The sequence below is a fragment of the Elephas maximus genome, chromosome 6, assembly GCF_024166365.1.
Source record: "Elephas maximus indicus isolate mEleMax1 chromosome 6, mEleMax1 primary haplotype, whole genome shotgun sequence".
Classification (NCBI taxonomy): Eukaryota; Metazoa; Chordata; class Mammalia; order Proboscidea; family Elephantidae; genus Elephas; species Elephas maximus.
The window spans coordinates 105,484,733-105,498,200 of NC_064824.1; the positions used below are offsets into that span (position 1 = coordinate 105,484,733).

General features: G+C 39.2%; 1 protein-coding gene across 1 annotated transcript; it reads left to right on the plus strand.

The window, feature by feature from the left end:
• The first annotated feature begins 7,115 nt into the window (after nucleotides 1-7,115).
• FAM237A (family with sequence similarity 237 member A) lies at nucleotides 7,116-12,152 on the plus strand. The gene is made up of 2 exons (XM_049888836.1): nucleotides 7,116-7,527; nucleotides 12,007-12,152. Exons 1-2 carry the CDS (start codon nucleotides 7,116-7,118, stop codon nucleotides 12,150-12,152), a joined length of 558 nt encoding a protein of 185 aa, XP_049744793.1.
• Nucleotides 12,153-13,468: the final 1,316 nt, after the last annotated feature.

Sequence of the window (13,468 nt, forward strand, 5' to 3'; positions counted from 1 at the left end):
GGATTAGGCCCTGGAGAAAGATACCACGCTTGGTGGTTGAGGGTCAGCGTAAAAGAAAAAGACCCTCAATGAGATGATTTGACATAGTGGCTGCACCAATGGGCTTAAGCATAACAACGATTGTGAGGATGGTGCAGGACCAGGCAGTGTTTTCCTTCTGTTGCACATAGGGTCGCTATAAGTCGGAACCGACTCGACGGCACCTAACAGCAACAACAACAACAAGAAGAATATCTCCAAATTGTATCTGATAACCAAGGAATGTTAAATATATGTTTTAATGGATTATGTAGTATTTAGGATTTTCTTTAAAAAAATTTCAGTATGACAACTACTTAATTTTCAAGGGCAAGTTGTAAATTTCGTTTATGACATATGTCTAATCAGGGCATTGTAGTCCAGGTGACACACAGAAGTTTTACTGGGGGTCAAAATTTCTAGTCCCAAATAATTATATTGAAAAAGAAAAAAAAATTCATATTCGCTGACATTAGCTAGCTCTTTAAAAACAATTTTAGAACTTTTACTCCCATTGGCAAAGGCTGTTCTAGCCTATCTTGTTGGGATAGAAAGTTCACACACCCTCAGCTTCTATATAACAGGGGTTACCACTTCAATTTATTGTCTTCAGACTTATAGGAAAGGTGGGGCTCAGAACTACAAGAACCTTCACAGTCACTCCATTTCAGTCACTTATTTCAGTGGTGGTGCTCAGGATTCAGAGCTGCTCCATCTCTAAAATCTGACACCTCGATATCCCTCTCCTGACTATAACCACCTTACCTTTCAGCAAACTTGCTACTTATTCTCCTTGTACCTATTATATTTTCCCTTCAACGAGACCTCCCATTTCTTCCTTTTCTTCCCAGTTTTTCATCTCCATACCCTAATTTTTTTCTTTTTTTCTAACCTCGATTCCCTCGCATTCTTACACTTTATCGGCTTCTACTCAACAAAGCTCTAACAATGGACTGTGTAATGATGGTCATTCTTTTCTCCTACACTCACTCAGGTGAGTAGTGCAGGAGGAAAAAACAATAACAATAACAACAGTATTAACTAGCATTTATCAAGTTCTTGCTACATGTAGATATCATTCTAAGTGTTTGCCATGTGTGAGCTCTTTTAATTCTCACCAACCATGAGGGGGAGCCCTGGTGGCACGGTGGTTAAGGGCTCAGCTGCTAACCAAAAGGTCAGCAGTTTGTATCCACCAGCTGCACCTTGGAAACCTTGTGGGGCAGTTCTACCGTGTTACATAGGGTTGCTATGAGTCGGAATCAACTGAATGGCAATGGGTTTTTAGCTCCCTACTTTACACATCCCCTCATTCACCTTTTGTGGATGACTATGCATCTTATTTCATTAAGAAAATTGAGACCATCAATCACCAGTCTCTCTCAATTCCTGCTTTCCTCCCCACTATGCTACCTACAGACATCCATATCCACAGAATCTCTTCTCTCATTTTCAGAGGACAAGCTATCCTCTCATATTCTGTTCAAGGCTGGTCTCTTCCTTAGTCTCTTAATTCTATTGCTTCTTCTTTTCCCCAAGATCATTAATCATCCTTCTCTCCTGATCTTCAACCTTCAGCCTGGGAACATGACCAAGACCCAATCCCTACCCTCCTGTTCCAATCCTTCCCCCTCTTCTTATCTAAACTTCACAGAGAGTGCTCAACAGGTGCTGTCTCAGTTTCCTCACTTTCCGTTTCTGTCTTGCCCACTAGAATTTCTTTTCCCCAAATCTCAATTGAAACTGCTCTTAATAAGCTCCTCAGTGACATACTATTTTATATCTAATGGAATGTTCTTTGTCTTCCTTTTATTGACCATGTTTATTGAATTTGTGTGATGTGCTTGATTTCATCTCCTTTTGGGAAAATCTAACTTTCCTTGGCTTCCAAGGCACCACATTCTCCTGGTCCCTCTTATCTCCCTGTTTTTTTAATCACTTAAATGTTGGCATTTCTCAGGTTCTATCATAGAGATTCACAGCCTTGGAAACCCTATGGGTCGCTATGAGTTGGAATTCACCCAATGGCAGTGGGTATTCTCAGGGTACTATACGTGCATGTTACGTTACATACTTTCCTCTCATGGTTTTAACTGTCACCTACTGGTTGATGAAACCCCATATCTAGGCTTCTTTCCTGAATGCTCTATCCCAAATCCAGTCCCCACCTTTTCCCTGCCTACTCAACATTTCCATTTGGATGTTAAACAGCCATCTCAAACTTAACATATTCAAAACCAAATTCTTGGTTTCCCTTTCCCAAACCTATTCCTGGACCATTTTTCCTTTCTCAGCAAATGGTAATTCTAATCTTCCAATTGCTTAGCCCTTGGAGTCATCTTCGATTTCTTTCTCTCATATCCTATATCTAGTCCATCAGTAAGTCCTGTTCTTTCTATTTTCAAGATATATTCAGGATTCAATCACTTTCACAGTCTCTACTGCTACCAAGGAAACCCTGGTGGCGTAGTGGTTAAGTGCTATGGCTGCTAACCAAGAGGTCAGCAGTTCAAATCTGCCAGGCTCTCCTTGGAAACTCTGTGGGGCAGTTCTACTCTGTCCTATAGGGTCGCTATGAGTCAGAATCGACTCGATGGTAGTGGGTTTACTGCTACCACCCTTGTCTAAGTCACCATCGTATCTTATCTGGATGATTGCAACAATCTCCTAGACTCCCTGCCTCTACCCTTGCTCCCCTCCAGTCTCTAGTAAGCAGTCAGAATGAATTTCTAACCACCTCTCTGACCTCATCTTGTAACACTGTGCCCATGAAACATTCTTCTCATATCACACTTGTTCCAGGGCCTTTGTGTTTGTTTTTCCCCCTCTACACTTTCACATGTATGTTCATAGCTCACTTTTTCCCTTTATTAGGTCCCTTCAAATATCTTCCCATTAGGAAGGGCTTCTCTTAACAATCATCCTATATAAAATAGCTCTTCTCCCAAATCCCTTTCTAATAATACTTTACTTTTTTTTTTGATAATTCTTTATTTTTTTATTACACATGTGACATATCACATGTATATTATGCTGATTTTTTATTCCTTGGACTTCAGAATGACAGATTGACTCTCATTGTTGATTCAATTTATTTAACTGATTGTGTGCTTTAATACATACTGGTAAACTTACCACAACACAGAAACTAGAAGCATGAATCATTTTATATATATAAATATACATATTTAATTTTTAAATTAAAATATAAAAATTCTTCTGCCCCACCCCACACCCCTCAACAACACACACATACTAAAATGAAAGCTTCATGAGAGTTGGGACTTTGTTTTATTCCTTCTGTATTCACTATATCTAGAATAGTGTCTGTTTGGTACATAACCAATCAGTTGTCATACAGTCGATTATGACTCGTGATGACCCTTGTGCGTCAGAGCAGCAATGTGCTTCATCGAGTTATCAATGGTTGATTTTTTGGAAATAGATCACCAGGTCTTTCTTCTGAGGTGCCTCTGGGCGAACTCAAACCTGCAACCTTTCTGTTAGTAGTCAATTGCATTAACCATTTGCACCACTCAGGACTCCACCTGACACATAAAAAACCCAAATCCAAACCCATTGCTGTCAAGTTGATTTTGACTCATAGCAACCCCTTGAAAATAAACTAAGCACTCAGTGGGTATATAAATTGGAATTTACTTGGTGGCAATTGGTACTGGTATATTTGTATATTGATCTTTTCACAGGTAATGTAACTATCAACATGTCCAAAACCAGATTTAAATTCTCATGTACCTACCTCTGTTCTGCATTTTCTGTCTCCACTCCCTTTCCTTGATTTTACTCTAGAGAAGACTGAACTGCAGGAAGAGCTCCCTCTTTGCCTTTGCTCATGTTATCCCTTCTGCCTAGAGGAGTCCCCCCCTCTCCTGTGGCCCCAGGACACCTGTATAATTCTTCCTTCTTCAAGAAGTTCAAGAGTCACCTCCTCCAAGATGCTTTCTCTGGCCCCTCCTGTCTGCTTGCCCCCGCCTCAGAGTTCTCTCATACCAATCTCTATCTCTATGTTCAAAAGGCTGTGAGCTCCTTGAAGGTTGGAGTTGTCAGGCAGGAAGAAAGTACAAAAGCTCACCAGCGTGATCTTTTCCCACATTCCTAGTGGTAAATACAAGCAGGTATTAATATGCCCAGTTCACAGATGGAGAAGAAACCGTTAGAGGAAAAGCCTAGAAACCCCCAAGACTCTTCTTCAAAGCTCCTCCTTCCTATCACTTGGGGAGGGGGCCGGTTCTCTGCTGTTGGGTAAACCTTGCTATAAGCCTGGGTACCTCCCTGTGCCCCTCTGGAAAGTAACCATGGATACTGTTGAGGTGGCACAAAAGCTTTCAGTTAACAGAGACAAGTGGTTTTCAGGAGGCTTAGAAGGTTTGGAGGTGAGGAGCAAAACTGGAAACACTTGAAAAGGAGGGAGTTTTGCCTCAGACCCCTGGGCTGAGTGTGTTTCAATTACAACAGAAGCTAATGTTCGGCAGACCCCCACCCCCCATGCCGTGACAAGACTAACCCAGGACTAGGACACTGACCAGCTCTGAGAAGAATATCAAAGGGAATCCCAGCCGCTATCTCTTCCCTGGAAAGCAGGGACCCCACTGTGAAATCTGGAGCAGGAAACTAACAAAAGGATGCCAGGAACAACCCGTGCTCTGAGGTAATTCAGGGCACAGAGCCTGGGGATAACCCGCTCCACCAGCCCCAGTCAGAAGGAGATTCTAGCAGCTCCTTGTTCCCACCCACATCCCCGCTCAGGGGTGTTTTTCTTTTCCCAGCCCCGGGCCACTGTCCTGCAAGAAAAGTTCATACACAGAATATCTTGGTGAAGTATCTTATTTCCCCGGGGAGATTGGTGACCAACGGGAGGGCTCCCATTTCCCTCTTTCCCTACCTCAAAAGTCCTGGGTCTTCCCTCACATTCCTTCATTCTCAGACGAGGCACGCCTAGAGAGCAGGAACTGAGGAGTCCCCTTCACTCCTAGTGCTGAGTCCCAGGTTTGCAGCTCTGGAAACAGCGTCCCGCCCAGGAGGTAGGACGGGGAATCCCAACCGCACAAAGGCTCAATTCCGTCGGGCGGAGGCTGGGTGTAGGTCAAGGTCAAAAAGGGTGTGTGTGGTCTCCTGAGTCGAAGTTCTCGAGGGAGGGAGGGAGGAAAGAGGAGCAGAGCGGGAGGTGGACTTGCGGGGAGGGGGGCGAAGGGTGGCAGCAGTTTCCCAGAGCTTTGACGTAAATTTGAAGAGGCGTCGAACACTCCCATTGCTTAAGAAGAGCCAGTGTAGCCCTCAGGACTCGGAAGCTGGGGACAGTCACACGCTCAGGAAGCAGCCTGGACATTTCATCTCCACGTACTCGAGGAACCCCGAGAGGGCTGGGCAGGTAAGTGCAGGGGGCGGCAGGGAGGGCGGTGCCCTTTCTGGGTCATGGGAACAGAGCCTCAGAGTAAGGAAACGAGTGGGGCACAAGGACGAGCAGGTCCCAGAAGCGCCGCCTGGAGAAGAGCGAGGCAGCAACCAGGTGAGGATCGGAGACGTGCCGAGCACAGCGCAGGAATCGTAGCCAGGCGCACGGAGGACTCAGTCTGGGAAAGGCCCTCTTAAGAGGAGTGTACCTAAAGGAGACAATATGAGCGCTATGGCAGGAGCAGGCAGGGAGGGACCTCAGGAGTACTGGAGAGCGCCAACTTCAGCACCACGGACAGCCCCCCCCCCCCGCTTTCAGATAAGCTTAGCGCTAACAGCTGAAAGTTGTTTCCTAAGGAAAAAATAACCTTTGGGGTCCTTTAACTTTGATATTTCAGTTCAAAAGAGGATACGCTGAATATAATTTTGTTCAGGTAGGTATCATGTATCAATGATTTAAAAGGTAGAGAAAATCTTGTCTCTCAAACCTGCCCCTTCAAAATATGAACGTGCATGTTCAAAGTTTGGTGGTGTTTCAATAAGTCCTGCTGCTGTGAAGAAGAGAAAGATACCATATCATGGTGTTGTCATTAAATGTTCCTATGTAGAAGTATTCCCATGAGCTGTGCCTTGCCTACTTTGATGAAGTTAGTGATGTCTAAAGGGTTTGAATACATAAAACAGGAAGTGAGGTCTATATGCTGCTCCTCTATTTTTTCTTTCTGTAAGAGCTGTTTAAATGTAATATACATTTTATATAGTCTGGGCTTGGTTTTTTTTGTGTGTGTGTGTGTGAGAAGTTAGGTAAGCTTTTTCTGGAAAAAAGGAAAGTTCAGGCTATTATTAATTTAAGGGCATTATTCCTCATTGCACTTGTCTGAGTTGGTAACAATCATTCCAAAGTGGTTTGTGGGTGCCTTGATTTTATTGCAACAGGCATTGAAAGCCAGAGAATTTGAATGAGTGGCATATAATTTTCTTGAAATCCTTGAGATTTATAGCAAGAAAAGAGAATCTGAGAAAATATAATCTGGATGAAACCTACATCAGAAATGCAGCATATTTTTAGGTGTTTGCAAAGTGCCTATTGGTTCTGCTCTAATAAATTGAATATCTCAGAAATTGAATATACATCTCTCAATTCCCACATGTACTTACCCATACTTTTAGCACACTGTCTTGTGTTCATTTTTATTTATAACATTTTACAACTCTGATACCTTTTTAAAAATTAAAAGTCATCCTACATAGGAAAGCATCCAAGGGTAAAAAATACAGTCTTGAGTGCATAAGAGTCTTGGATTAGGATAGTAGGGTTAATTAAGATATTGTAGAAGTAAAGCCATGGGGCAAGATTTTGTTTTCACTTATACTCTTTTAAATCTATATTACTCTGCATATGGGAAAGCAAATCTACTTACTCATGTTAAAAAGGAGCACAGCTTAGAAATAAATATTTCTTATCCTAAATATCGTGGTTTTATACTAGCTAGTCAAGCAATGAGTGGTCCTAAATAGAATGCCACTTATATGTGGAAGGTGAGATAAGACTTTTCTCACTTTAGAGACTAGTGTGTTTCCTTTGGTGGTACCAAAGTTCTTAGGGGCAAAATTATTTTCTGTACTGAGTGTAGTAAAGGCAGGAACTCATATGAGGTATTTCTGTCCTGTGCAGTTTCAGGGCCATGGCTGATTCCGGGAGCAGAGGAAGGATTCACCACCTTCCGAAACTCACCTGTTCCCTGCTCATTGTGGGAATATGCTGTGTGTCTCCTTTCTTCTGTCATAGCCAGACAGACCTGCTGGCTCTTAACCAAGCCGATCCTCAGTGCTGGGAATCCTCTTCAGTGCTCCTCTTGGAAATGAGGAAACCTCGCATTTCTGACACTGTTTCAGGTTTCTGGGATTTTATGATCTACCTGAAGTCATCTGAGAACTTGAAGCATGGAGCACTGTTTTGGGATCTGGCCCAACTCTTTTGGGACATCTATGTGGACTGTGTCCTCTCCAGGAACCACGGCTTAGGAAGGAGGCAATTGGCTGGAGAGGAAGAGAGAATCCCAGCAGCTCATTCGGGGCACACAAGGAGTAAACAAGGTGGTCAAGCTCAGGTCCTATGTCTTTTGAAAGTGTCAATCAAGTATGAGTGTAATGAATTGTAATAAAGAGAGAAAGGGGAATCCATTGCTACATATATACTTCTCAAGGGGTGAGCCCCCAGAGCACACAAGTGATAGGAAGGTAGATAGCATTTCCTTTTGCATTCCATGGTAGCTGTATTTATTAATATATTATCCTCGTCCTCACACTTCATGTGAACAGCAGCCAGGGAAAACCTAAAAGTCAAGTAAGGAAAAGCATGATTCCCATAATACATCATAAAAGCATAGAAGGATGCCCTCAAATTAACACTTTTTCCACATGAGTCTGAAGGTTAAGTTAGGACATGACAGTTCATTTGCTCTGGAATTGGGAGGATTGAATGTTAGCCTGGAGAGGATTCACAACACACAATTTCTTGCTCACTTTAAACTTGAAAAACAAAGCAAAACAAAAATACCGCTTCCATGTAGATGGAGGGACTACTTTAGTTCGTGAAATAATGAATAGAAAAAACAACTGGTATACAAATTCACTCCCTGTTGCTTTTTTGCACAAATCTCAAATAAGTAATTGACTTCCAGCTGAGTAATTAATTTTTGTATCAATTTAGAGATTTGCACTGAAGTATATATTCACACAGTCTTATCTGGGGTACTAAAAGAAATAACCCTTTTAGAACTGAAATAACGGTGAGTGAGTCTCTGTGAGTGAGTAGAGCTATGCCTTAGCCCTATTCATATTGTTTTGTTCCTTTTTTGATGTCATTTCAACCGATGAGTTTCCAAACCTTGCAGCAGGGGCTGTATAGGATGGCAGTAACTTTTAGGATTATTTATGTATTAGAGAAAAACTGGGCCATAACTAATCTTTACAATTGTACATTTTATTATGAGAATTATAACATATTCATATAACATCTCTATTAAAATAGCAATTAACAGTAATAGTTTAAGCTAAATCCTTTCCTAAGATATTATACCAAAAACCAGTTGCCATTAAGTTGGTTCCAACTCTTGGTGACCCGACATAACCTTATATACTTAGTCTGTTTTAACCTCAGTAACTAAAAATTCTCATAATTTGCTGATCTATAACACCAGACAATACATTGCTATTACTTATAGATAAATTTGTTTTGGCAAATATTATGGTGCCTTGGACCAATTTCCTTTTTTTTAGAGGAAATACTCTTCTAGCAGTTTTAGCTACAAAAGTAGAAATAGAAAATGGGTATTTTTAAATGTTGATTACAACTATTTAAAATCTTTTTTTTTTTTTTTTTTTTTGAGTGGAGACTGCCCAGACGTCAGCATCAGTAAGGACAATATATTTTATTCATTTACATTGCTAAGGGTGGTCAGTGGTGCCCTTTCTTCCATTCTTGTCGGATTAGCTGTTGTACTCAAATCAATACCAATATTTTCCTCACTTTGCACCCACTTTAAGCAACTCTAAGAATGTGTACAGAATGAATGAAAATAATATTATTTGGGTTGAGCTGAACATAAACATAAAATTGTAATTCAATCTGTTCTATCACTTAAAGATATATACAACTTTCTCTAAAACAACTTTCATTTTGCTTGCTTGCAGGAATGGTATCAGAATAGTCTGAGGTCACATGTAGCTTTTGAAGCATGTTACGGCATGGCATTTCTATCTTCCTTTGTAAGAAAAAGAAATAGTAACTTATCTTCAGCTTTGGAATCTACTTCCTTCACCTTGTTGCAGAGTTGCTGTTGACTCAGCTGGTCTGTAAACTTTAGCTGGAGATGCTATGCAAGTAGCAGGAGTGAAGATTTCACTTGATTGAAGTTATTTTAATGTTTGAAGCAAAGTATTGTTTACAGATCAGGAAACAAGACTTTCCATTTGGATTGTATAATCACAGTCAAAGTGGGTCTTGGGTCAAAGAGACACCACGTCCAAAAGTTAAATAGTTACAGGAACATTGAGATTTCATCTCAAGAGGCTTGATTAAATCTCTAGTGGCTTCACTGGGCTCTGGATGTACCTCCATGTATCTTCTGCTATTTTTTTCTTTTGTCCCTGGGGAATTAATATGCTGGCAGGCTGGGATGGGGGTGAGGGTGAAGGGGTGCTCGTCTCTACAGTTTTCAGTGAAATCATATCAGCGGGGCAGAAAAGGCAAATTAAAATAAGTGTCTACAAAGTACTCAGAAAGGTCTTGTTATTTTTGATGTCTCCAAATCAAAGGTAAGCACACTTGAAAAATCTTGCTGTGAGTCATGCTTTGTTAGAAACATAACCCCCATATAATTTTGTATGTTAATAGATCATATTTGTTAAAATTGGGCCAACAAATGTGAAAACAAAAGATATCAAATAGCTATGTAACCTTGGCAAGTTAATTAATTTGTTTAGCCCCTTAGTTTCTTCATCTGAAAAAGAGGAGTATGGAAAGAATTAGATAATCCATAAAGTTTATTCACGTTCTCTGTTCTGTGGTTCTCTAAAAAAGAAATGTACGAAAATCACATACTTAACCATGGAAAGAATCTGAAAGAGCTTTACCCCCAGGACAGCTAACCATGCTGGCTGATGACCTGGGCACTGTGGTTATTTATAAGAATGATGAGCAGGAACAGAGGAGGTCCAGAAATGAAAATTCCAAAGAATATAAGGGTTAGATGTGTCATCATTTCAGAAAAGACCCAAAAGACCATTGCTAGTTAGTCTAGATATCAACAATTGTGAGGATGGTACAGGACAGGGCAACCTTTAGTTCTGTTATACATAAGGGTACCATGAATCAGAGCTGACTTGACAGCAACTAACAGCATTTAGTCTAGATATACATGGGCTAATAAATGAATATTGAACTACCTGGAGAAGTGTGAAGAGGGTGTACCCAAGCTTAGCCACTAAATCCTGATGGATTATGTCAAGGACGAGAAAGAGAGAGAATGAGGAAGAGATAGGGACAGATTGGTTGACTGATTTATGGGTAGAGGAAGCTGATGATAACTCCCAAATAGAAAATAACAGAATTCAGTTTAACTCATGGGCTAATGTAGAAGCTTCAATGCAAGTGAAGACCTTTTGAGATACATTCTTGCTTATGTCAGAAATGATGGCTTCTTCCTTCAGTGAATCTTACTCTGTTACTGATAAAGGCAGAAAAACTGGCCTTTCTGGGCCTGGAAGTTTGTACGTTCCAGAAAAATTGTGAGTTATTTCTTCCACAATGAGAAAACTAAAATTCGGATTTATAATTTGACTGTGTTTGCAGTCGATGTCTAACTAATTGGCAAATGTTCTTGGTGTTTGTTTTTAAACACTAAGCATAAGAGAAAATAATGATTGAGAAATATAAGCAATTAGACTCATAAATGTTTGATTTCCTACTTTACTAACTCCAGGAAATGTCTTAAGCAACATGCTCAGCAATTATCCGTTTAGAAATCTATTCTAAGGAATTGCTCAGAGATATAGCAAAAGGTACAGTACAAGGCTCCTCATCACAGTATTACTTCATAGAAATAATAAACTTGTAATTTATAATTAGTGTATGATACTAATTATAAATTAGTATATAATTACTAATTACACACTAATTGTAAATTACTATATGATTGTTAATTATATACTAATTGCAAATTAGTATATAATTAGTAATTATATACTAATTGTAAATTACTATATAATTACTAATTATAGTAATAAAAATTGTTATCAGTTGTTGAGTCAATTCCAACTCACGGTGACCCCATGTGCTACACAGTAGAACCGTTTCATAGGATTTTCTGGACTGTAATCTTCATGGAAGCAGATCATCAGGACTTTTCTTCCGTGGTACACTTGGGTATAGTTTTAGTAATAAAAAACCCAAACCTGTCGCCGTTGAGTCGATTCTGACTCATAGCGACCCTCTAATAGAACTGCCCCATAGGATTTCCAAGGAGCGGCTGGTGGATTCCATCTGCTGACATTTTTGGTTAGCAGCCGAGTTCTTAACCATAATATAGGGTTAATAATGAATATGAGAAAAATTGGAAATAACCTAAATGTCCCATAATAGGGTAATGGTTAAATAAGCTATGGTATAAAGTGTGTTTGTATAAAATTATAAAAAAAAAAAAAAAATTTTTTTTTATAAAGTGTGTTTGTATAAAACTATGGTTATCCCTGCAATTATTATGTTATGAATGGTTTAAACTTTTTTATTTTTATCTATATATTAAATTATAAATGGCTTTTTTTATCAAAAATCTTTTAAAGCATATTTAGTTAATAAGGAAATTTTATTTATTGTAATTATATAATTAAAGAGCAGAAATCACAAAAATTTGCATAAGCACAAATTTACATATATACTGCTGCAATACATTTAACATAATTTCAACAGCAGAGTGGCAAAGACATCAAACTTTCTTTTTAAAACGATTGATATTTCATTAACCTGAAAATGATTAGGCGACCTAATGATTAGTCCCTTTTTTCTACTTTCAGGTTCATACTCTCAGCTTCTAAGAATACCTTTCCTAAAGAAGAAAGAGTTGGTTGAAGATCTGATAAACATGTATGTGTCCAGGAGTGGGTCTAGGGTCATTGGAGAAGTGACCAGTGGCCTGAGAATAAAGAGAAAATTAATCTAACTCATGCTTTGGAATTAAAAAAATATATATATATATGCATGTATATATATTGTATATATATACATATACACATTTTTTTTTCTTGACAGTTGATCATTTATTTATTTTAAATGGTGGAATGTCCAGAGACAAACATTAAGCCAAATTCTCTCAGACTACTTATTTAAAAGCTTCATTCATTTAGGCTTCTAGCATGTTCTTTCAAATGCTGACATTACTGCCAGATCTTCCCACTGTCTAAGAGTTAAAATAGCTTCCAAAGATGGCCTTGGGATTGGGAGACACTGATTCTTTGAATTATTTTTGATATTTTGTTTTGGAATGCTTGACATTGTTAATGAACTAGAGTGCTATATATTTAGCTTGAATACACTGCATGACTTCCAAGCCATTACCCACTGGATCCTTATGCACAGGCATACAAGGGACTATATTTACTAATTTGTCATTTACCAACAGTCTGTGATACCTGAATCTTGTTTGAAAGAATATTTTGAACACTGACTGAAGCAAAATGCAAAACACTAAAAATGCCAAGAAGTCATTCTCCTAATGGAAACAAAGTTAATAAAAGCTCTGGACCTCAAGCAATGTTATTTTCCATTGGAGTCTTTTTTATTTCTACTGAATGCTATCATTAATGATAATCCTAATGCTAAGAAAATAGCAGTAAGTATAAACTTATTTCCTAATTAGGATATTTACTATTTTGTTAAATATAAAAACTCTACAAGTGGTTACACTCTGCACTGAAAAGCAAAATAAACCAACCTCAAGTGAAGCATTTTAAGAAAAAAGAATTTCCCCTGAAAGGTGACCAGGCCTGAACCAGAGTCATAGCAGGGAAGTCCAACTAGCAAATTTATTTGAGTCCCAGACACAACACTAATTTCTAATTACTCCCATCTCTCCAGTCACTCTGACTAACATAACCAATGATTGACAACGAATTTGAAATTCAAATTTGTTAGCAATTCACTTGCCTTTTCCAGGTCCAAAGGAAGCCTTAGTAAATGATTCTCCCTAAGGTATAGGTCCTCCTTCGCCAGGAATCTTATTTAATTGGTCATTATTCACAGTCACATCTAAAGGTTAACCAAATCCTAGCAATGAGACACAAGCCTGGGGAAGGGCTAGAGGAGGGGCCTAGGTCAGCTTTTGCTTGGTTGAGAAAACGAGCACATTACAGAACTGCCACCCTTTTAGTACTTTTCTACATCTTGTGATTTTGGTTTCGTGCTGCTTTCTCGGGTATCTTGTCCTCATATTCTTAAAAACCATCACATGAGCTCATTATCTTTTATAAACTGTGGTAA

Excerpts from the sequence above, each read along its gene's own strand:
- FAM237A (XM_049888836.1), top strand. The coding sequence starts at position 7,116 with ATGGCTGATTCCGGGAGCAGAGGAAGGATTCACCACCTTCCGAAACTC. Across the intron at positions 7,528-12,006 it reads GCACACAAGGAGTAAACAAG|GTTCATACTCTCAGCTTCTA; the intron begins GTGGTCAAGCTC and ends TTCTACTTTCAG.